The sequence below is a fragment of the Natrix helvetica genome, assembly GCF_964273705.1.
Source record: "Natrix helvetica genome assembly, chromosome: 14".
Taxonomy (NCBI): domain Eukaryota; kingdom Metazoa; phylum Chordata; class Lepidosauria; order Squamata; family Natricidae; genus Natrix; species Natrix helvetica.
In genome coordinates, this window is record NC_138564.1 from 8760704 (window position 1) to 8785955 (window position 25252).

General features: G+C 47.6%; 1 protein-coding gene across 1 annotated transcript; it reads left to right on the forward strand.

Annotated features, from left to right (window-relative positions):
- Nucleotides 1-552: 552 nt before the first annotated feature.
- Nucleotides 553-24542, forward strand: SLC25A1 (solute carrier family 25 member 1). The gene is made up of 9 exons (XM_081966562.1): nt 553-732; nt 16947-17054; nt 17613-17712; nt 19368-19506; nt 20292-20376; nt 21257-21361; nt 22535-22650; nt 23793-23866; nt 24019-24542. Exons 1-9 carry the CDS (start codon nt 612-614, stop codon nt 24131-24133), a joined length of 963 nt encoding a protein of 320 aa, XP_081822688.1. The 5' UTR covers nt 553-611; the 3' UTR covers nt 24134-24542.
- Nucleotides 24543-25252: the final 710 nt, after the last annotated feature.

A 25252-nucleotide genomic window follows, 5' to 3' on the forward strand; every position in this document is an offset into this window, starting at 1 on the left:
AGGGTTCCCAGGAGTCGGGGGGGGGGAGAGCAGCGCCCACTCCTCTCCACGCAGCAAGGTACAGGCCGGCATCCGCGCCGCCAGCTTTCCCCTCCGTCGAAACCGGGGGGGGGGGGGGAGGTCGTGTGAATGCCAACCCCTCCACCCCCATGCATGCTGCCAAGGGGTTGGGGGGCGATGCCCATTTCGCTCCACGCAGCCAGGAACAGCCTGGCATCCACACCCTCAGCTTTGGGGAAAGTGGGGGGTCGTGTGAATGCAACCCCTCCGCTGGGCACCCACTCCGCTCCACGTGGGCAGGCGCCCATGCCACAGCTTTCCCCCGCGTGCAAAGCGGGGAGGTCGTGTGAATGCAACCCCTCCACTCCCGTGCACCCTTCGCAGGGATGGGGGGGGGGGGCACTTCGCTCCATGCATCCACAAGCCCTCCTCCACCGCCGTGCACGCTGCCAGCCGGCTCCACCTTCCCCGCGGCTGGCCGCGCCTCCCGAGCCCGTGACGCCCGGCTGCCCCGCCTGCCCGTGGGGTGGGAAGGGAAGAAAGGGGGCGGCGGCGATCACGCCCCCCGGAGGGTATAGCACCAGCCGCCTCTTCCTCCTCCCGCAGCCGCGATGTCTTCCTCCCCGCCGGCCGCGGGCTTCGTCAGCCCCTTCGCCCGACCCCGCTGCCTGGCCGCCGCAGCCCCGGCCGGCAAAGTCAAGCTGACGCACCCGGGCAAGGCGATCCTGGCAGGTGAGGATGGGCAATTGCGCCTTGCCATCTCCCCTCCCTTTTTTTTTTTTTTGGCATGGCTGGCTTTGGAAACCCACGCACGCCAAAAGGCTGCGGGGTTGCATGCATGCATGGGCGGGGCTGCTTTGCTGTTTCTTTCTCCACCCCCCCTCCTTCCATGCACTGGTGTGTGTGTGGAACTTTTCTAGTTGCGTGGGGAAGGAAACGCGTGGAAAGTCTTGGCTGGTGCCACGTTTAACTCAGCCTTGGGGATTTTCTGGAGAGAGGGGGGACTCCTTCTCCCATCATCCCCAACCGATGAAAGCACTCTACTTCCGCCTGAAGCCTTTCTTTCTTTCTTTCTTTCTTTCTTTCTTTCTTTCTTTCTTTCTTTCTTTCTTTCTTTCTTTCTTTCTTTCTTTCTTTCTTTCTTTCTTTCCTTCTTTCCCTCTTTCCCTCTTTCCCTTTCTTTCTTTCCTTTTTTCTTTCTTTCATTCTCTCTTTCCCTTTCTTTTTTCTTTTTTCTTTCCTTCTCTTTCTTTCCTTTTCTTCCTTTTCTTTCCTTCTTTTCCTTTCTTTCTTTCCCTTTTTTCTTTTTTCTTTCCTTCATTTTCTTTCTTTTCCTTTCCTTTTTCTGTCCTTCTTTCCCTTTCTTTTTTCTTTTCTTTCTTTCTTTCTTTCTTTCTTTCTTTCTTTCTTTCTTTCTTTCTTTCTTTCTTTCTTTCTTCCCTCTTTCTCCTTCGTTTTGCAACCGGTAGTAAGCTGCACACACACACAAAAAGAGGCAGGCGATTCAAACAACTCCGCCCTCCCCCCCCCTCCGCCCTCTCTCTCGCCATCGGCTGCTGTGGCTTCCGCTTTGGGATTGGCGGGCTGGTGACATCCCTCCCTTTTTGTGTGGTCGGAGATCATTGGCTTGTTACGAAGAGTTCAAGTTCCTAGTCCCTGGGGTTTGTCGTCACAAGGGGGCGGCGGGGGACGGACGGACAAAGCTGTTTTGAAGAGAGAGAGGCCTGACGTTCCTTCTTCTCACACGGCTCCTTTAAATCCATTGGCAGTCATAGAGCGATGAATATAGCGCCATAGAGATATCACATTAGATTAACAGAGTTGGAAGGGACCTTATAGGTCATCTAGTCCAACCTCCCTGGCTCAAGCAGGAGACCCTACACCATTTCTGACCGATGGCAGTCCAGTCTCTTCTTGAAAGCCTCCAGGGATGAAGTTCTCACAACTTCCAAAGGCAACTTCTGTTCCATCGGTTGACTGTTCTCACTATCAGAAAATTCCTCCTAATTTCCAGATTGAATCTCCTTGTTCAGATTCCATCCATTATTTCTTGTCTGGCCTTCGGGTGCTTTGGAAAATAGCTTGACCCCCTCCTCTCCGTGGCAATCCTTCAAATATTAAGGGGCTTAAAGTCACAAAGATGGGAAAAAAGATGTGGAGACTCTAGAAAGAGTGCAGAGAAGAGCAACCAAGATGATGAGGGGACTGGAAGCTAAAATATACGAAGATCGGTTGCAGAAACTGGGTATGTCTAGTCTAATGAAAAGAAGGACTAGGGGAGACAGGATAGCAGTCTTCCAATATCTCAGGGGTTGCCGCAAAGAAGAGGGAATCAAACTATTCTCCAAAGCACCTGAGGGCAGGACAAGAAGCAATGGGTGGAAACTAATCAAGGAGAGAAGCAACTTAGAACTGAGGAGAAATTTCCTGACAGCTAGAACAATTGATCATTGGAACAACTTGCCTCCAGAAGTTGTGAATGCCCCAACATTGGAAGTCTTTAAGAAGATGTTGGATAGCCATTTGTCTGAAAAGGTATAGGGTTTCCTGGCTAGGCAGGGGGTTGGACTAGAAGACCTCCAAGGTCCCTTCCAACCCTATCAATTGTCCCAAAGGTGCTTTTTTCCCCCCAGAGGCAACTAGACTTTGGCTAGGGTTGGAAGAAGCTTCTTGGAGCTAATGAAGCTTCTTGAATGAGAATGAAAAGCTGGGCCAAGTAATGGGAGCTCACTCTGTTTACGTGGTGCTCGGGATTCGAAGTACCGACCTTTCTGATCGACAAGCTCAGCGTCTTAGCCACTGACCCACCGTATCCCTTACACTCATACTAGGAAGAGCTTATTTAGTTTTACGCTGGATTTTTCACGGGTTAAACCTGGAAGAGCAACGCAGCACAAGACAAATCCTTAGTTTGATGGTCACACAAACCATGTTTGGCTCAGTTCATGGCAGTCTTAGCAAGGAAGGAACCCATTTCGAATCCCCATGTTCTTACTGTTTATTTTTGGGGGAAAGAATTCACGATTCTGCGGCGTTGGGCCTTCAAATCTAGCAAAATCAATTAACAGTCAGCCGCGCCTGTTGTTCCTTGCGGTGGTTCCAGTATTCCTTGTTCTTACTCCTGAATGTGGATTGTTGTTGTGACTCCGGTCTTGCCTGTAGCAAAAAAGTATCTTGCAAGTTTGTTTGGACAGGAATGTTATGAATGAAGACTTTGTTTTTGGCAGATAGCAAATAAAAATATATTTATATATACATATTTCCAGAAGAAGCCTGCTTAGCATCTTCCCCTGACCTTAATTGCATTAAAGAAATGGATTTTGTACGCATCTTTAATAAGCAGCTATATTAGTAGCACAGAGTCATCAATCCTCTTAAGTTTCTTCCAGAACAAAAACTTCTTGGTACTTGGTAAAATATGTGGGGGGCAATTTGTTTTCCTGGCCTTAGGCTGAGTGGAGCTGAGTTTTGCAAGCTAATCCCTGTCATTATTTTACTGTTCTCTGGGTTTTGCAAGGCCAGGAAAGTAGATCGATTCAGTCAAACCGAGGTTGACTCGTCCGCGGTGAGCATTCCCAGGGAAAACCAAGGTCTGCGGGATCCTTGGGGCTTTCGTAGCTTGGTTTTTTTCCCCCCTTGCAGACGTTTTGCTACCCGATTACGTAACATCATCAGTGCTAGAAGAGAAGGGGGTTGGCAGAGAAGGAAGAGGAGGAGGACGGTGGGGTCCTTGGTGCTCTCTGAGCTTGCTTGTTTTCTTGCAGACGTTTCACTACCCAACTAGGTAACATCATCAGTGCTAGAAGAGAATAGGGTTGGCAGATGAGGAGGAGGAGCAAGACAAGAAACAACGATTGGAAACCAAGCATAGAAAGAAACAACCTAGAATAGTGATGGCAAACCTTTTCAGCACTAAGTACCGAAACTGGAACGGGCATGCGCATCACAGCACACAAATGTACACACCCGGCCAGCTGGTCTTTGGATTTCCGGCGCTCTGGCACATACAAAGACCAGCCGGCTGGCACGGACGTTTCTATGCTCCAATGTTTGTACCCGTTCCAGTTTCAGCACTCTTCCACGCCCGGAAGAGCAGCTGGTGATGGCCCATGTGCCCACAGAGAGGGCTCTGCTTGCCACCTCTGGCACGTGTGCCATAGGTTTGGCATCACGGATCTAGAATAAGGAAAAAAATTCCCGACAGCGAGAGGAGTTCATCAGTGGAAAGGCGGCTTGGCTTGCCTTTGGAAGTTGTGGTGTTCCATCGCTGGAGGTTTTTAAGAAGGGACTGGACAAGCCTTTGTCTGAAACGGTTGTCCAGCAGAGGGATGGACTAGAAGGCCTCCAAGGTCCCTTCCAGCTCTGTGATTCTGTGAGTCATTGTCTCTGGAATCAGTCCTTTTGCTCCCTCCGGATTCCGTGGCTGGTAGATTATTCTTTCCACGCCTGAAGCTGTTCTGCTCCAGTGCATTTGCTCCCTAGGACCTCCTGCTGACAGCTGGCTGACGTTACAAGCGCACTTCATTTTTCCTGCCACTGACAAAAGTCATGCGCTGCGCATGTTTAAAAAGGAGTCTGGTTTTCAGGGCCTTTAAAACAGGCAGAACTGTCGCTCAGCGACAAATCAGGTGTGCATTCCCCCAAATCCCTTGAGTTCCATCAGATCTTGCCTGGGTGTAGTTGGAAGGCTGGGAAGCCACCTCCAAACCTCAAAAAGAACGCATGCTAGACCAGCGGTTACCAACTGGGGGTCTGTGGACCACTGGTGGTCCCTGAGGAAAACAACCCAGCTCAGAGAGCACCAAGGACCATCCCCTCCTCCTCCTCCTCTCCCCCCCTCCTCCTAACCCCCATCCCCGTCTAAAACTGATAGTTAGCTAGTTTCGGTTACGAAACATCTGCAAGAAAACCACCCAGCTCACAAAGCACAGTACTATTCTCTTCTAAATGATGTTGAGACTCTAGAAAGAGTGCAGAGAAGAGCAACCAAGCTGATGAGGGGACTGGAGGCTAAAACATACGATGGACGGTTGCAGGAACTGGGCCTGGCTAGTCTAGTGACCAGGGGAGACATGAGAGCAGTCTTCCAATATTTGAGAAGTTGCCCCAGAGAGGAGGGGATCAAGCTGTTCTCCAAAGCACCTGAAGGCCAGACATGGTTATCCACGACTTTCCACCCAAGTCACGAGATCTTGGCTAGGATCCCTGAGAGTTTTATTCCCCGTTTTTGTTGCAGTGGAAAGAGGTAAGATGTTGAAATCACCGGTAACGTTTCAGATTTCTACCAAGCATTTCCTCTTGGGTGGATGGAAATCTTTGCTCCCAAGGCCCACCATCGGCCGTGACTCGGTTACCCCAGAAAAAAACACCTTGTCATGCTCCAAAATCAGATTTTTGGGGGAGTGTTGACGCTATAGGATTGGGAAAGACACACGTGTGTGTGTGCGTGTAAGAACCTGTAAAATGAAGGACGGTGTCTTGCCTCACTCTCTTTGTTCAGCTTTCATCTGCAACCGTTGTTGACATATAGTGTTTACCGTCCTGACCACAGGCCCCCGAGGGCTAAAGCTTTCCCATTTACTGTTCTCATTGAAGCATCAAATGGAGAGGGGGAGGCGCTTTCATCCTCCAGAAAATATGATTTTTTAATGGGCCCCAGAGCAGCCACTAACCGGTGAAATGTGAAGATTAAAAACCATTGATCAACTGTTACTTTTCTGTAAATGAAAATACTCCTGGTTTCAACTGAGGCAACTGGTGAGGACAAAACTTACAATACAATACAATAGCAGAGTTGGAAGGGACCTTGGAGGTCTTCTAGTCCAACCCCCTGCCTAGGCAGGAAACCCTATACCGTTTCAGACAAATGGCTATCCAACATCTTCTTAAAGACTTCCAGTGTTGGGGCATTCACAACCTCTGGAGGCAAGCTGTTCCACTGATTAATTGTTCTAACCTGGTCTCTTCCGAAGGAGGAATAGAAGAATAATAGATGAACAGAGTTGGAAAGGACCTTTGGAGGTCTTCTAGTCCAACCCCCTTCTCAGGCAGGGAACCCTAGACCATTTGAGACAAACGGTTGTCTAATCTCTTGTTTAAAAACTTCCAGTGTTGGAGCATTCACAACTTCTGGAGGCAAGTTGTTCCACGGGTTAATTGTTCTCACTGTCAGGAAATTTCTCCTCAGTTCTAAGTTGCTTCTCTCCTTGATTAGTTTCCACCCATTGCTTCTTCTCCTGCCTTCAGGTGCTTTGGAGAATGGGTTGATCCATTCTTCTCAATGAAAGCCCCTGAAATACTGGGTGACAGCTATTCTGTCACCTCTGTCCTTCTTTTCATTAGACTCTGAACCTTAATTTTAGAAGCTTCAGACAGACAGACAGACAGACAGACAGACAGACAGACAGACATGATAGATAGATGATATAGATAGGAGATAGATTTATTTTAATTAAGGATAATAAAAAGGAATGCAAACTAAGAAAAAAATCAAAACGAGAGAGAAAGCTAGAATTGCAAGAAAGGAAAGAAAAATAGAAAAGAAAAGCACAAAGAAGTAGTAACTTTCGGTCTTCTTTATAGATACAATTATACATTTACCTCTTACTCTGCAGTTAACAACTTAACACTCCTCTTTTTTACCATCTCTCTTGTCTAATCATTAAACCAGAACTCATAAGTTCATTTTTTTCCTCCTGTTTCTGCAAAAAGTGCAGAAGAGGTTTCCAGTCAGCAATAAAGGTAGATATATTGGGGTTTGTTTCTTCCCCCTCTGATCAAAGAAGTCAGTTTAGCCCTCTCAGTGAATTCCGTCATGCTCACCAACCCTTCCTCATTGTGGGGAACTCCTTGTGTGACTCTTTTCATCTTTGGGCGTGCAAAAAAAACAACCCAATCTGCTTTTTCGGTTGTGTTCTTGTGGACGGCAGGATGCTTTATTGCCATTGTAAATTCTCTTTCCAGTTCTTGATTTGCCCCTTGGAGAAATGACTGTGCAAAGAAGAGAAAAGGGGTGCGGAGAAAGCTTGCCCCCCTGTTCTTGGCCTTTTTCTCAGCATGCAGCTGAATAAAATGTTTTAGATCAGCCCTAAAGGTGGGCATTTGCATTTGAAAACAAGTCTGAAGAGCTTTTTTGCAACATGCTCATTGTATATATGCACAATGACAATAAAAGTTATTATTACTAGTAGCTGGATACCTGTGCTTCACGGCGAAGCTATGTGATCGGGCTGTGCAGGTCAAATTCTGTTCGCAATCCATTGGCTCAGTGGTGGTCGGTGATTGAAACACGTAAAGAATATCATTCTCACCGCCTTGAGTCCAAAAGCAGTTCCATAGGTGGAAGGTGTAGACATTTTGGTGAGGTACCACCGTTTAGTACTGTAAAGAGCCCCAGAGCGCTCCTGAGTGAAGGAGTGGAACGTCCGCCAGTTTGAACTGAGGTAACGGAATGTGAGGCAACGGGCAGTTGGAACAGAGTTCTTTTCAGGTGGGGAGGGGGAGTAGAACTCCTTAGCATCAGAGCGTGTTACTCACTGTATAAGAAATACTAATGATGGTCATTTCGAAAAATATTTCTTAGCGAGCACCTAGAAGCCGAGAGGAACATAGGTGCCAAATTTCAAGTTTGTAGGCTTTACGGTTCTGCAGATTCGTGATGAATGAGTGGTATTTGGCTTTTATATATATAGAAGAGTATGTACTGGTGGTGCCGATGCATTAAATCACTGTTTTTTTAGAATAATGAGTTTTTCACAGTTCTGACCGTTGCAACATCCCCACGGTTACGTGATCAAAATTCAGTCACTTGGCACCTGACTCGTATTTATGATGGCTGCAGTATCCCGCGGTCAAGTGATTTCCCTCTTGCGACCTTCTGACCAGCAAACTCAATGCGGGAAACCGGATTCAGTATGCTGGCAGTTCCACCCATCCAGTTCCGGTCAGGTGCAGAGGTGCAAAGACAAAAGATGACCTTGGCTTTCTAGAAAGACTGTTGTTATGACTACATAGCATTTAACTCCGTACAATCCACCCTCCCACAATAGAAAATGCATAGTAGAATAACAGAAAGTGTGGCAGGCCAACGAGCTAAAAGAAAAGATGGCTGCAGGCCTGACTTAACTTAAACGACTGTGGCAGGAAGGTCATAAAACGGGGCGACGTAAACCTTGCTTCACGATGGAAATTGGGGGGCTCAAAGAGTGGTCGTGAATCGAGAACTACTCGTCATTGGGACAGCCATCCCTTCTTGCCATGATTTTAAGCCAGGAGATTCCAGGACGGTGGCATGGTTCGCACCGCAAGGACTTTAAAGCCATAGTTTGATATATTTTCTCCCCCCCCCCTCCAAGAGGCTGCCCTCTGTCCCCTCCCAGCTTAAAGCCCTCCTCTGCGGTTAGAGGAAAAGAATGACGTTTAATATCTGGCGTTTTCAGCCTTGAGCCTGAGCCAAGAGGGAGCTGCCAAGCATTTCTTGCTGAAGGTCATTGCCAGCGGTCACTCAGGGAAAAGGGTCCTATCGACTTCCCCTTTCCCCTACCTGGCGAGTCGGCTGTCAACTCTACCTTTGGGAGGGGGCTGGAGGGATTTTTGCTTAGCTCAACACAACGGTGGCGAATTGCACGCCTACCCTTCTGGCACACGCCGGTTTTCTTCTACTAATTTGATTTCCACACTGCTAGGTCTAAACTCTGGGTTTGAATTCCTACATTGCACAAAGGCGTGGCTTGTTCCCCTGTTGCGGGGTGGAGGTGGGTGGGAAGAAACTACGGTTCGGTGAGTTGGGCCAGGAGACGGAGCCAAGCGTTGCAGCCCACAAAGGCAAAGGAGGTGGATTTGCAGGGCATGTTGAGCCATGCACTTTTGGGGAGGTGGAAATTGCTCCATCCTTCCACGAATAGATTGTTTTTTTGTGGTGTATAAGCTGCGTGGACACTCCGAAGCAACGTTTAGCAACTTTTAAGATCGACTCCCAGAATTCCCCAACCACCATGCTTTAAGATGGGTGGATTTTGACTCCCAGAATTCCCCAGCCAGAATGCTTTAAGATGGGTGGACTTCAACTTCCAGAATTCCCCAGCCAGAATGCTTTAGGATGGGTGGACTTTGACTCCCAGAATTACACAAACAGCCTGATCTAAGATGAATGGACTTCAACTCCCTGAATTCCCCATCCGTCCCAAAGGATGACATAATAGTAGTGTTTAAGGGGCTGCTACAAAGAAGAGGGAGTCAAACTATTCTCCAGAGGGCAGGACAAGAAGCAATGAGTGGAAACTAATCAAGGAGAGAAGCAACCTAGAACTAAGGAGAAATTTCCTGACAGTGAGAACAATGAATCAGTGGAACAGACGTTGCCTCCAGAAGTTGTGAATGCCCCAACACTGGAAGTTTTTAAGAGGAAATTGGATCACCATTTGTCTGAAATGGTGTAGAGTTGGTGTAAGCAGGGGGTTGGACTAGAAGACCTCCAAGGTCCTTTCCAACTCTTATTCTGTTACGTTGCTAGTCCTTAGGAGCACTCGTTGGCGAAGGACGGAAGGGAGGCTGTGTTTTCTGCTAGAAGATGTGCAAACGTGCTCAGAAGTTTAATGGGGGCTTTTTGCTGTGTCTCTTTTTTTCCTCCATGCTGAATAGTTTGAGCTGCCTCTTGAGTTTGCTAAATAGCCGGCTCGGTGCCAAAGTTGGCACATTAGACATGGCCAGTTGAATGGGAGGGAGGCCCAGCCTAATCTGCTCCCGAGGCGCATTTATCTTTTCACCTGCCAGATGGCTCTTGCAAAGAAAATTTCAGCTTGGATTGTTTTAGACACACAATAAACAACAACAAAAAAAACCCTCCTGCATTTTTTTCCGGACCGTATTGGGAAAAGCAGCCTCTGAAAGTTTCTCGCTTCGTTCTTTCTTGAAATATATATGTCAGCCCTCGGGCTGCCATTCAGCGGGGAGACCGTCCATCGCCACGCCCGCTCGGCCATGCTTACACGCCGTCACCTTGATGTTGGCGGAGTCTGTAGCTGCAGGTGGCTCGTAAGGGCTTCCCTCACCGCTCTTCTACTCGGAGGCAACTGACCCCTCCAAAGTAACTCTTCTACTCGGGGGCAACTGCCTCCTCAGAAGTAACTTTTCTACTCGGGGGCAACTGCCTCCCCAGAAGTAACTCTTCTGCCTCCTCAAGTAACTCTTCTACTTGGGTGCAACTGCCTCCTCAGAAGTAACTCTTCTACTTGGGTGCAACTGCCTCCTCAGAAGTAACTCTTCTCCCTCCTCAGAAGTAACTCTTGGGTGCAACTGCCTCCTCAGAAGTAACTCTTCTACTCGGGGGCAGCTGCCTCCTCAGAAGTAACTCTTCTGCCTCCTCAAGTAACTCTTCTACTTGGGTGCAACTGCCTCCTCAGAAGTAACTCTTCTACTTGGGTGCAACTGCCTCCTCAGAAGTAACTCTTCTCCCTCCTCAGAAGTAACTCTTGGGTGCAACTGCCTCCTCAGAAGTAACTCTTCTACTCGGGGGCAGCTGCCTCCTCAGAAGTAACTCTTCTGCCTCCTCAAGTAACTCTTCTACTTGGGTGCAACTGCCTCCTCAGAAGTAACTCTTCTCCCTCCTCAGAAGTAACTCTTGGGTGCAACTGCCTCCTCAGAAGTAACTCTTCTACTCGGGGGCAGCTGCCTCCTCAGAAGTAACTCTTCTACTTGGGAAGTAACTCTTCTACTGGGGAAGTAATTCTTCTACTTGGGTGCAACTGCCTCCTCAGAAGTAACTCTTCTGCCTCCTCAGAAGTAACTCTTGGGTGCAACTGACCCCTCAAAAGTAACTCTTCTACTTGGGTGCACCTGCCTCCTCAGAAGTAACTCTTCTACTCGGGGGCAGCTGCCTCCTCAGAAGTAACTCTTCTACTTGGGAAGTAACTCTTCTACTGGGGAAGTAATTCTTCTACTTGGGTGCAACTGCCTCCTCAGAAGTAACTCTTCTACTCGGGGGCAGCTGCCTCCTCAGAAGTAACTCTTCTACTTGGGAAGTAACTCTTCTACTGGGGAAGTAATTCTTCTACTTGGGTGCAACTGCCTCCTCAGAAGTAACTCTTCTACTCGGGGGCAGCTGCCTCCTCAGAAGTAACTCTTCTACTTGGGAAGTAACTCTTCTACTGGGGAAGTAATTCTTCTACTTGGGTGCAACTGCCTCCTCAGAAGTAACTCTTCTGCCTCCTCAGAAGTAACTCTTGGGTGCAACTGACCCCTCAAAAGTAACTCTTCTACTTGGGTGCAACTGCCTCCTCAGAAGTAACTCTTCTACTCGGGAAGTAACTCTTCTACTTGGGTGCAACTGCCTACTCTGACGTAACTCTTCTGCTTGGGTACAACTGCCTACTCTGACGTAACTCTTCTGCTTGGATGACCAGAGGAAGAAGGCTATGAGGACACTGAGTGGGGTGTGGCTGAGGTTGTGGGTCATGGTGATTGGTGATGGTGGTTGGGTGTCATCTGGATGGAGTTGTGGGCGGAGCTGGGTGGAGTAATGCTAAATATATGAGTGATGGTGTTAACTTGGTTAGAACTGACTTGGATTTGCTTACCTTTGTATCATTGTCATTTAAGGCTGATTATCTCGTAATATTAGATAAAGTTTTTCACCAAACCAACTGACTCTCTGTTTGCATTCAACGTGAACGCTGGAACGTGACAATATATATATATTTATTTTCCCCTTCAAAGCATATATTGTTGTCTTGTTTGCAATGGCCCTTAAAAAAATAATAAATTGGCTTTTGCTTGCTTGAACAAAGAGAAATGGGTCAAGGATGATTCATTTCTCTCAACCCTTTGCCTGCTGTAAGGACAGATTGATGCTTCTTCCTCTTCTTTATTTATCCGGTAAATGCATTTCTCTCTTGCCGCAGTCATCAATCAGCGGTGTGCGCGATTCCCAGAACCAGAGAGAAAAAACACAAGGAAAAACCCTCACGCTTCCAACCCACACGGGATACTGAGCCGTGATGTGTTTAACCCGGTCTGTGGAATAAGCCACCGTTTGTGCACCGGGCTAAGCAATCAAAGATGGTTTTGATTGAGTTCATGGAGCGTACAGGTCCATGATAGAGAGCCTATGGCACGCATGGCAGAGGTGGCACGCAGAGCCCTCTCTGCCGGCACGCGCGCCGTCGTCCCAAGTCAGGTCTCCGTGGCGTTCCTTTCGTGAGCGTCTGTTTTCCTGCAAACGACGAAACAGAAGCTCACGAAAGAAAAAGATCTTCCCTCTTGCTCGGCTGCTGGTGTTGGAATGCCCCACCTCCCGCTGGCCAGCAGGTTTTGGGGTCTCTATTGCGCATGTGTGCATGTTTGTGCGTGCATGCATGTTTGCGCATAAACCTTTTAGTTTGGAGATGCTTATGTGCAGTTTGGGCACTCCGAGCCCCAGAGCGCTCCTGAGTGAAGGAGTGGAACGTCTGCCAGTTTGAACTGAGGTAACGGAATGTGAGGCAACTGGCAGTTGGAACAGAGTTCGTTTCAGGTGGGGAGGGGGAGTAGAACTCCTTAGCATCAGAGTGTGTTAATTACTGTATAATAATTACTAATGATGATCATTTCAAAAAATCCCTTCTTAGCGAGCACCTAGAAGCCGAGAGGAACATACTTGCCAAATTTCAAGTTTGTAGACTTTACGGTTCTGCAGATTCGTGATTGAGTGGTATTTGGCTTTTGGCACTGAGTTTGGGCACTCAGTGTCTAAAAGGTTCGCCATTACTGGTATAGGTAAAAGGTTCGCCATTACTGGTATAGGTAATCCTCGACTTACATCCGCTTTCTTTAGTGACCGTTCAGTGGGGAATAAAAGAGACATGATCCTCGAATAACCATCTTGAGAACAGAAGCCTCTGGAAGACGACAAGAGAGACGGATTACCAAGAAAGGTTGTAAAATGGGGCAAAATTCCCTTAACAAATATTTCTTGTAGCAACGGGAATTTTGGACTGAATGGCGGTCGTGAGTCCAAGGACGACCTGTATACCCATTTTATATCTGCTGGGAGAGTCTGAAGGACCTTCTCCTCTTCCTTCCTAAGGCATCTTGTCTTCTCCTTGATGGTGTCCGAGCAATGCAGCTACGAGAAGCACTCCAGACGTTTTTTAAAATCTTCCAGTGTCAGAACGGTGAAAGATGGCATAGATAAAAGGGCCAGCTGTCAACTTGAGTCACACAGAGAAAATTCGGAGTTCTATATTTTCTTAGTGCAGGAGCCCAAGTTATTTTAGGGGTGAGGTTCAGTAGGACCCGTGGCTCAGTGGCTAAGACACCAAGCTTGTCGATCAGAAAGGTCGGCAGTTCGGCGGTTCAAATCCCTTGCACCGCGTAACAGAGTGAGCTCCCGTAACTTGTCCCAGCTTATGCCAACCTAGAATTTGGTTTAAAGAGGAACTAGAACTCACCATCTCCTGGCGATTGTCCCAGAATTACCCAGCTTGGTTTACATGTCTAAAGCAGAACTAGAATTCACTATCTCCTGGGGGACTGGCCCAAAGTCATCCAGTGGGCTTCCATGCCTAAGGCAAGACTAGAACTCACCATCCCCTGGCGATTGTCCCAGAATCACCCAGCTTGGTGTACATGTCTAAAGCAGAACTAGAACTCACCATCTCCTGGAGACTGGCCCAAAGTCACCCAACTGTCTTTCACACCTAAAGTGGGACTAGAACTCACTGTCTCCTACGTTCTAACCCTGTGCCTTAACCACCAGACTAAATTGGCTCTCCATACACAGCAGGACTTAAAACGGGTCTTTTTCCAAGCGTGGGGAATTTATTTATTTTTCTCTTTTTCGAAATGCATTAGCTTCCCCTCCTTCAACAACAAAAACAAAATTGGAAGGGACAGCTTTTGTTGTGTTGTCGCCAAGGGACCAACCCAGGGCAGGAGTAAATCAGCTTCAGTCGAAAGCCGAGTAGGTCGTTTTTTCATCCTTGGAGGGGGGATGACGACGGGAGAGAAATCTGCCCCTACCCTTCTTCTCTCACCAGCTACTTTGTCATGGTGAGGTTGCTACTGTTGACAACATCCCGATCTAGTTTCCTCGTAAATCCTCATTGTGGGTGTTTCCCTTGGGTTGTGTCTCCGGCTAGCCAATGACGCCCGAGTGTGTGTTCCGTTTGCACCGTCATGCTGAGCTGGTGCTCCGTGAAAAAGAATAGAGATAATTAAAAATGCTAATGCGAATCGGGTTAACACGAATTATATCTAGTTAACTTGGTTCCTACTGTCATTGGGAATTGGATTAAAACGGATAAGAATTGAAGCACCAAAGAGGAAACGTATACTATAATACAATAGTACAGTTGGAAGAGACCTTGGAGGTCTTCTAGTCCAACCCCCTGCCTAGGCAGGAAACCCTATACCATTTCAGACAGATGGCTATCCAACATCTTCTTAAAGACTTCCAGTGTTGGGGCATTCACAACTTCTGGAGGCAACTTCTGTTCCACTGATTAATTGTTCTAACTGTCAGGAAGTTTCTCCTCAGTTCTAAGTTGCTTCTCTCCTTGATTAGTTTCCACCCATTACTTCTTGTTCTACCCTCAGGTGCCTTGGAGAATAGTTTAACTCCCTCTTCTTTGTGGCAACCCCTGAGATATTGGAAGACTGCTATCATGTCTCCCCTAGTCCTTCTTTCTCTTAAGCTAGACATACCTAGTTCCTGCAACCGTTCTTCATATGTTTTAGTCTCCAGTCCCCTAATCCTCTTTGTTGCTCTTCTCTGCACTCTTTCTAGAGTCTCTACGTCTTTTTTACATCGTGGCAACCAGAACTGAATGCAGTATTCCAAGTGTGGCCTTACCAAGGCCTTATAAAGTGGTATTAACACTTCACGTGATCTTGATTCTATCCCTCTGTTGATGCAGCCTAGAACTGTGTTGAGTTTTTCGGCAGCTGCTGCACACTGCTGGCTCATATTTAAATTGTTGTCCACTAGGACTCCAAGATCCCTCTTACAGTGACTACTATTGAGCACGGTACCACCTATACTGTACCTGTGCATTCCGTTTTTGTTGCCTAAATGTAGAACCTTACTATAACGAGGATTCTATAAACTTGATCAATGGGATGGAGATTATTAGCAAGCTTAGCGTAAACTGGATCAAAATAAATGAAACTTAGTTAAAATTTGTTCATGTACAATAGAGAAAGGTTTAGATAGAACAAGAAAGATAGAGATGAAGGTGGAGATAAAGATGAGGAGTTGGGCATTTTTGTTTTATAAAAGCTTTTTTTTTCAAAACAAACACCACACGTAAAATCTTCCTTCTTTACATACTGTAGAAAGCGTATCAGTTGGTTACAAAAGACTTTCGTGCATCTCTTCCACAGTCATCAAGCATAATTCATGTTAACTCAAGTATTTTAACTGAGATATGTTTATACATGTTACCGTCATCATACCTCCATTTTCATTGTTTAAACGACCTTCGGTTGTCTAATGTTTTGTTGTTCCTGCTTTGTTGTTTTATATGTACTGTCTGTACACCGCCCCGAGTCCCTGCGGGGAGAGGGGGGCGGTATATAAATTTAATAAAACTCAAACTCAAACTTCATCATAAAATATACCAAGATTTAATACATAACCACATACTGGCATTTCATTTACTATTTCTAAAATCCTCCGATGACACTGAATCCTTATGTCCTATTCTAGCTAAACATCCATAATTTTTTGGATACATATGTTTGAACAATATAATAAGGATTACTTATGTTTGAGAAATGTGGTAGAGATGATTAATACTGTTCTTGTGAATTGGATTAATATGAATGATACCCAGAAAAAGTCCTTCAGCTCCTCCCCGTCGAAATAAAAAGAACCCCGTGAGGTGATAGGACGTTCTGAGCCCATCAAAACGAGACAAGTTGTTTCTTTCCTCCTCTCTTCACGGAAGCACCAGTTCACCATGACGGTGCAAAGTAAACACACACTCGGCGTCATTGGCTGGCCGGAATGCAACCCAACAAGAGAGACTCCGACTTCAACGGATAATTAAAACTGCAGGAAAAAACTGCCGTGCAGCAAAATCATTGTCGATGCTGTTAAATCCACAATAAATCTTTAATGTGATCTTGTCCTTTGGCTAGATTTTATATTCTGTGTTGTTCCAACAAGCTGAGACTTGGGTTGTATTGGATTGAGAAGTTAAGGATTTGGGGCAAAGTTAAGGATTTGGGGCAAAGTTGCCTTAACATGTTTCCAGGCAGAATTTAACTTGCAAGACAAGTTTGATTTGGAAAGGTTTGAGTCGTACCTTTTCCTACAAGAAGGAGCTGGGAAAATGAGCGACTTATTTCTAAAAGGAGAATAAATTCTTCAAGAGGGGCATTATGGTTCCGAGAACGGACGAAAGGCTGCAAAAATTGATGAGAGTTAGCAGAGATGGCTAAATTGACTGGTTTAATTTTAAAAAAATCACTTTGATTTCTGTTTTGGAAACCGTTTCTGGACTTTGTGACAAATCGCTTTTATTTCTACTTGGAAACCGTTTCTCGACTTTGTGCCAAATCGCTTTTATTTCTACTTGGAAACCATTACTCGACTTTGTGCTCAAGGTGGGGAAAAATGTTCGAGTGATCCAAATTCAGACGCTTGGCAACTGGCTCATATTTATAACGGTCGCAATGTCCCAGGGTCACATGATCCCCTCTTGCGACCTTCTGACAAGCAAAGTCAGTGGCGAAGCGTGATTCACTTAACAACTGGTGTTCCTATCTTATCCACAGCGGCGATTCACTTAAGCACTCAGGCGAGATAGGTTGTAAAATGGAACAAAACTCACTTAAGAAACGTCTCACCGGACAGCATAAATTTGGAGCGCGATTGTGGTCACAGGTCAAGAACTCGCGGTAATGTATTTTTCTTTCCTGCACCTCCGCGGACAGATGCGTCATTCTTCTCTCGCTTACCTTTGCAGGTGGCATCGCCGGAGGTATTGAAATCTGCATCACATTCCCCACCGAATACGTGAAAACCCAGCTGCAGCTGGATGAAAAGGCCAACCCGCCACGTTATAAAGGCATCGGTAAGAGTGGGAAGCTCCGAGTTTCCATCTACCCACCAAACTGTCTTTTGTATTCTGACCCAGCCTTAGCAAAAGCAAGAAATAGACTCCTTGTCACGAAAACCCCCTCTTTATTTACCTCTTGTGAATGAATTGCACTCACCCACCGAAAAGTCCAGGCAATAGTCCTGCAAGGAATTAAAGGCAGTAACAGATCATGAGCGAAATCTTCAGAAATACGAACTGTTGTCTCCTACGACCACTGCTCCCCTTTCCTTCTATTTATTTCCCAGCCAGGGAGGGACCATTCAGCATCCCCGTATGCTTTGCTTCCTGAATCAACTCCTTGTCCTCTGTTGTTCACCTCTCCTCACTGCTCTGCACATACGTGCATCTGGAACAGGCCCCAGCTGTCCTTCCTCCCCACTTATCTCAGCCTCCAAAGGCAGCTGCCTCTCCGGTGGCTGGGAAATGCCGGACGGCCCCGGCTCTATCTCTGTGTCTGACGCAGAGCATCCCCAGAGCGAGTTGCTTTTTATTAATACGGGTATTTTTCCTCCTTCTTTTCTTTACGCGAAGTGGACTGTGTCCGAGTGACGGTCAGGGACCATGGGATCAAAGGCCTTTACCGAGGCCTCAGCTCACTGGTGTATGGTTCCATCCCAAAGGCTGCCGTGAGGTAAACATCTACTGGACCTTACGGTGGGAAGGGGGTCGGGTGTGATGTGAGGACAATCAACCGATGGAACAGAAGTTGTGGGAGCTTCGTCACTGGAGGCTTTCAAGAAGAGACTGGGATGCCTTCTGTCAGAAATGGTGTAGGGCCGTGATGGGGAACTACAGCACTCCGTGGCGATCAACTGGCTTTTCTGCGTGCTGCAGTGCTGGAAACTGGAAAAGCCGATGAGTATGGCCACTGGCCAGCTGATCGTCATACGTGCATCAATAACCGGAAGACTACCTTGATGCCGGAAACCGGGAGTTTATTTTCTGCCACGCCCTGGACAGCTCCTCTTCCAGGTTGCATCCCCCACGAGCATACTCCACGCATGCTCACGGTTCCTTTTAGGCACTCGGCGCCAATCACTGTTTCGCCATCACTGGTGCAGGGTCTCCTGCTTGGGCGGAGGTGGGTGGGGTTGGACTAGATGACCTCCAAGGTCCCTTCCAACTCTGTGAATCTGGGATTTTGGAAGGCTTTGGGCTGTTTTCATTCTTTTTTGTTCTATCCCGTTTTCCCTGAAAATAAGACCTCCCGGGAGAATAAGCCCTCCCTGAAAATATTGCAGCACAGCAGCAGCCATGAGGTGGCCACGCTCGCCGCCTCCCGCACCTCAAAAATAATAAGACCTCCCCGAAAATAAGGCCAAGTGCTTATTTCGGGGCTCAAAAGAAAATGAGACCCTGTCTTATTTTCGGGGAAACGCGGTAGAGGGAACAAATAATAGCTTTTCCTGGCACTTTGTGGCTTGCCTCTCTCTTTTACCTCGTTCCTTTGCTCAAAGTTCAAACCTGCCAGATTTTCTATGTGTACCTAGCGATGGGGAGGGGGCTTTGCTTGAGAAGGGACAATCAGGTTGTGAAATGAGGATTTGTTTGAATAAAGGTCCAGAGGGAAGAGAGTGGGAGAGAAGCCAGGGAAGGTTTGACATTTGGAAGGGAGTGGGGTGGATTTCATGCCTGCATTCTCAAATGGAGAGAGTGGGATTTTGTCCCCAAACTTCCTTCTTCTATCTTCTTCTATGCGGAGAATAGAAAAACAAGAGTGTAGAGAAGAGCAACTGAGAGGATTAGGGGACTGGAGGATAAAACGTATGAAGAACGGTTGCAGGAACTGGGATTTGTGGAGAGGAGGAGGAGAACTGTGGGGTCCTTGGTGCTCTCTAAGCTTGCTTATTTTCTTGCAGACGTTTCATGACCCAACTAGGTAACATTATCAGTGCTGGAAGGGAGTGGGATTTGTGGAGAAGAGGAGGAGGAGGACTGTAGGCTCCTTGGTGCTGTTTGAGCTTGGCGGTTTTCTTGCAGACATTTCATGATCCAAGTAGATGATGATGCTTTGCCTCCAGTTTTTACCTCCTCCTCCTCCTCTTTCTCCCTCTAAGACATACTCCCTTCTAGCACTGATGACGTTACCTAGTTGGGTCAAGAAATGCCTGCAAGAAAAACCACAGTTCACCCCTAAGCTACACACATCCTCTTCTATCAGTAAAATGAGGACGCTCTTCCTGTATTGGCAGAAGGATGAATGCACAATGTGCCAGGATGCTCTTTAGTAGAGGACCTTCGTCGTTCTACCTGGGCCCATCGGCCTCCTCTTCCTCCCCTCCACAGATTCGGCATGTTTGAGTTCCTTAGCAACCACATGAGAGACGCTGATGGAAAACTGGACAGCACACGTGGCCTTCTTGCCGGTTTGGGGGCCGGCGTGGCGGAAGCCGTGGTGGTCGTCTGCCCCATGGAAACCATTAAGGTAAAAACCTTGAAAGAAAGGGGACGAGTGTTGGTGTGGAATCCTTGTTCCTTGAGAAGAACCTTATTTGTGCATCTGGAGTGCCAAGAATTGGAGTGGGTTCCTGCCAGTTCTAACCTCTTCTATAGAAGAGGTTCTACAGTGCCATTTAGAACCGGTTCCAGCTCCCTCCCCCCACCCGTCCGCACATCATCAAGATGAAGAGCGAGAGGAGGAATTCTGGGAGTTGAAGTCCACAAGTCTTAAAGCTGTCAAGTTTGAACACCTCTGTGGGTTTTTTTTTCTAAAGGGTTAGGGGTGCAAGGGTCTTGTAACTTGACAGCTTTAAGACTTGCACGCTTCAATGCCAGAGTTTCTGAGCCAACATGATTGGAGGAGGAATTCTGGGAGTTGAAGTCCACAAGTCTTAAAGCTGTCAAGTTTGAACACCTCTGTGGGTTTTTTTTTTCCTAAAGGGTTAGGGGTGCAAGGGTCTTGTAACTTGACAGCTTCAAGACTTGCGTGCTTCAAATGCCAGAGTTTCTGAGCCAACATTTGGTTGCTAAGCAAGAGCTTTGTTAAGTGAATTTCACCATATTTTACACATTGGCCACGCCCACCCAGTCACATGACTGCCAAGCCACTCCCACTCGGTCACATGGCCGGCAAGCCACTCCCACAAACCAGGCCACACCTACAGAAGAGGTTCTAAAAAGTTTTGAAACCCACCACTGGCCAAGAACCATCTCGCATCCTTCTCTGCAGTAGCACTCGTGGTCGTCTTCTCTTCTGCCCTTCTTCTGCAGGTGAAGTTCATCCATGACCAATGTTCTCCCAACCCAAAATACCGAGGGTTTTTCCACGGCGTGAGGGAGATCATTCGGCAGCAAGGTGAGAAACGGAGATCGCCACTTCAAACGGTCGCAAAACGGATTGTTGTAAGGCGAGGACTGCTTGTTGCCGAAGACACGCCGATTTAATCGAGAGTTTGAAGAATAGGTGAAATGATTGTCCATCTTAGGTCAATCTGAAGTGAAAAGGCCGAGTCACTAATGGTGACTTACGGGCCTCTTATATGGTAGAAGAAGGGACGCAGTGGCTCAGTAGCTAAGATGCTGAGCTTGTCGATCAGAAAGGTCGGCAGTTCGGGTGTTCGAATCCCTAGCGCCGCGTAACGGAGTGAGCTCCCGTGACTTGTCCCAGCTCCTGCCAACCTTGCAGTTCGAAAGCACGTAAAAATGCAAGTAGAAAAATAGGAACCACCTTTGGTGGGAAGGTAACAGCGTTCCGTGCGCCTTTGGCGTTGAGTCATGCCGGCCACATGACCACGGAGACGTCTTCAGACAGCGCTGGCTCTTCGGCTTTGAAACAGAGATGAGCAGTGCCCCCTAGAGTCGGGAACGACTAGCACATGTGTGCGAAAGGAACCCTTTACCTTTATATGGTAGAAAACTCTGAATGGTGAACGCCATCTACATTAATATTCAATTGGACACCACCTGGATCTGTTAAAGCTTCCAATTCTTATTAATTTCTGCTGTTTTGGAGATGTTTATGATGCTGTTGGAGTTGTTACAAGCTGTAGTTGGAAATCAGTTTGGCAAAGCTGATGTAGATGTTCCTTTTCTTTGATATTCCTGGTCTCAGTTTAGAAAGAAATGAAACCTAGGTGTGTTTGTGTTTTTGGACCAGGAAATAATTTCGTGTTACAATGCTGGACTTTCCCTCTTAACTCTTCTGTCTTCGGCTTCTCCCGTCTCTTGTCTTGTAGGGTTGAAAGGAACTTACCAAGGTTTAACCGCTACAGTCCTCAAACAAGGATCTAACCAAGCCATCCGTTTTTTCGTCATGACATCTCTTAGGAACTGGTACAGAGGTAAGTTACGTCCCTCTTTTAAAAACTATTTTCAGTCCCTTTTCCTCTGATATTCTTCCAGTTTTCCCTCTTAAGTCCCAAATAATGTACAATTTTAACCTTGGAATCAAGCCATGATTACAACACACCCAAACAGGACTTTGGATGTTCCTTTTGGTGACATTCCTAAAAGTCAACAACAGTTTTTCTTCCTATAAGCTGTTGTAACTTTGAACGGTCATTAAATCATCGTCTTCTTTTAACGACTCCATAATTCCTTGTGGGGTGGAATCTGGGCAACCGAATGGAGCTGTGTGTATACTGGCCGGATGACGTTCCTGTCGCCGATGCGGAGTTTTGTTCGGCAGATACATTCTCATCGTGCCCAGAGAGAGAAATATCTGGCCTCTACCTAGGATCGAACTCACAGACCTCCTGATTGGGAGGCGAGAGCTCCACCCCTAGGCCACCGCACCACTCTTTGAACGGTCATTAAATGAACTGTTGTAAATCGAGGACTACCTGTCCAGGTAGCTCATTGGGCTGCGTTTTTTTTCTCTGTTCTACTTGGGAAGCGTACAACTGTAAATCAGTGCAAATATAATGTAATGAAAAAAGTCAGATTAATATTGAAGGAATAAAGTCTCCCTTCCTTTCCTCTTCCTTCCTTCCTTCCTTCCTTCCTTTCCTTCCCTCCTTCCTTCCTTCCTTCCTTTCCTTCCTTCCCTCCTTCCTTCCTTCCTTTCCCTTCCTTCCTTCCTTCCTTTCCCTTCCTTCCTTCCTTCCTTCCTTTCCCTTCGTTCCTTCCTTCCTTCCTTTCCCTTCCTTCCTTCCTTCCTTCCTTCCTTCCTTCCTTCCTTCCTTCCTTCCTTTCCCTTCCTTCCCTCCTTCCTTCCTTTCCCTTCCTTCCTTCTTTCCTTTCCCTTCCTTCCTTCCTTCCTTTCCTTCCTTCCTTCCTTCCTTCCTTCCTTCCTTCCTTTCCCTTCGTTCCTTCCTTCCTTCCTTTCCCTTCCTTCCTTCCTTCCTTCCTTCCCTCCTTCCTTCCTTTCCCTTCCTTCCTTCTTTCCTTTCCCTTCCTTCCTTCCTTCCTTTCCTTCCTTCCTTCCTTCCTTCCTTCCTTCCTTCCTTCCTTCCTTCCTTCCTTTCCTTCCTTCCTTCCTTCCTTCCTTCTTATTCATGTTTGTGTCCTTTCAGGGGACAATCCCAACAAAGAGATTAACCCACTTGTGACGGGATTGTTCGGGGCTCTCGCCGGAGCTGCCAGCGTCTTCGGTAACACCCCATTAGATGTTGTGAAGACAAGAATGCAGGTAGGATGGGGGTTTCAGCAACTCTGAGCTTTGGATCCCCAAATCTGGTAACCCACAGAGTGAGTTTGGGACTGAGTTAGCTTTGCAGGGATCAGAAGAATGCAGAGGTTTGATCTTTGACCTCGATGCGTCTTTCCCCTAGATCAGGGGTCGTTAATTTTAAACACTCAAAGAGCCATTTCCCACAGAAAAGAAAACACCAGGAGTCACAAAAACCCTTCCCATGCCTGACGACCGTATTTTTGGGAGTATAAGACGCACCAGAGTATAAGACGCACCACGATTTTGAAGAGGCAAATTAAAAAATAAAGGTTTTGCACTCTGCAGACCTCCCAAAAATGGCCAGGTTTTTTGGTCAAAAAAGGCATGCATAGCCTTTAGGAGGCTTATAGAGTGCTGCTGGGGGGAGGGGGGGCAAAAACGAGCAAAAAATGGCCCATTTTTCATTCATTTTTGCCCTCCCAAGCCCCCAGGAGCACTCTGGAAGCCTCCTAAAGGCTATGCACGGCCATTTTGGTGAAGGGGGCGGGGTTTCGGGAGGCCAAAAATGCCGTATTCAGTGTATAAGACGCACCCAGATTTTCACCCTCTTTTTTGAGGGGGAAAAAGGTATGTCTTATACTCCAAAAAATACGGTATTTCCTGAACTAGCATATGTAGTTTCTTGTCTTGGATTTATCCATGCTTGGCGTACCGAGGGTCCAAAAGCTCAATAAATGCCGGCGGGTGTTGCCCATTGGCAGTTGTGACACCTATTCTGAGCGACAGGGAGCCGCAGCAGAGGGAAGAAAAAGGGCCACAGGCAGCTCCAGAGCAGCAGGTTGCTGACCCCTGCCCTAGATCCAACCATGAGGAGAAGGTCAAACTCCAAACTTTTCTCTGATGAGCGAAGCTGTTTTTCAGCAAACGTGAGCCCTTTGGCCTAGTTGGGAGTGCGTGAATTAGAGAGCCTCACTTAATATAATAGCAGCTGGTTAACGGAAGTTAGGTTCCTCATTCAATTTAAGCCAGAAGCAGAAATAAAATGGGTGTGGCCAGCTTGAGCCCATGTGGGGCAAGCTGTTAGGTGGCGCGGGGGCCCAACATCTCCTCGCCGCTGCTAATCCCACCTCGCCTTTCTTCTCCCGTCTTGCTCTTCCCAGGGCCTTGAAGCGCACAAGTACAAGAGCACCTTCAATTGCGCCTACCAAATTATGAAATACGAAGGACTTCTAGCGTGAGTTTGGCGTGGCTTCGAAAGATAAGAAGGGTGGTTGACGAGGAGGCTTTACCCCTGCCCCCTGCCTCCCCGCCAAAGGGGTGAGCAACCCACGATCCACCTGCCTCTTCTTGCGTTCTTCATGCTTGATATCTCTTCTTCCTCTCTAGGTTTTACAAGGGGACCATTCCTCGCCTGGGAAGGGTCTGCTTAGATGTAGCCATTGTGTTCATCATCTATGATGAAGTGGTCAAAGCCCTCAACAAAGTGTGGAAAACGGACTGAGGAGCTTGCCGCCGTGAGACCGGGGTGGGCCCTCTGCCCCACCCCATCGGGCAACAGCTGGGACAAAGGGGTGACCAACTGCAGAAGACATTTGGAAGGGTGGTGTGTGCTTCTTCATTCTTTCTCCTTCTCCTTCTCCCTGGGAGCGGCGCGAAAGGTCCTCTGGGCCAGAGGACACGATTCCACTCCCCGTCCCCGTCCCCCAAATCGCTTGTCACCTGTGATGATACTTATTTATCGGAACGAACGGCGCGGGCGGATGGATGGATCTTAACTCTCTGTAGGTTTCACTGTCATGGTCAACGGCGCGAGGCAACCGGAAGGGGTCGTCACGAAGGGGTCGCGGGAAATGAATTCACAGGTCGCCATCAAATCGTTTTCTTCCGGTGGAGGCCCAGCGAATGACGGGTGGGTGGGTGGGTGGGGTTTTCTTGGGTGCTCTTGAAAAATACACGTTCTGATTGGCTTTCTCACTTGTTCACTCACGGAAGACAGGTTCTAGACACGCCCCTTCCTTCCCCCCCCCAAAAAAAAACCCACAAGAGATTGAGGCTGGTGCAGATAACTGGGATGAGGGTGTCTGTGTGTGTATTTGTGTGTTGTAGGGGCTGATTTGTTTTTCTAGTGCCATTTTTATTTCGACGCTTTTCCACCAAAGAGCACTTTGGAAAAATCAGGGGTGGGCTTCAAAAAATTGAGCCAGGGGCTCTCTGCCCGGTTGCTGGATGGGCGTGGCTTAGTCGACCTCCTGCACCACGGCCAGCAAGGAGGGGGGGGATGTTTTACCCTTCCCGGGCTTCAGAAGCTTTTCTCGAGCCTCCGGGAGGGTGAAAATGGCCTCTCCAGTCTCTGGAGGGTGGAAATGGGCCCATTTCCAGTTATCCCAAACTTCTGGTAGGCCCATTTTTCACCCTCCCCTAGTGGGTCCGCGCGCCCTGCACTTACCTGCCTCCCAAACGGGCCGCATGGGGACTCCTGGGAGGGGCGGGCATGGGGTGGGTGGGGCCAGCCAGATGTGGGATTAGGGGATTCTCCGAAGCGCATGGGATCTTAGCTAGAGGTTCTCCCAAATCCCTGCAAATTCCCAGGAGCCCACCCCTGGAAAGATAGAGGTGGAAC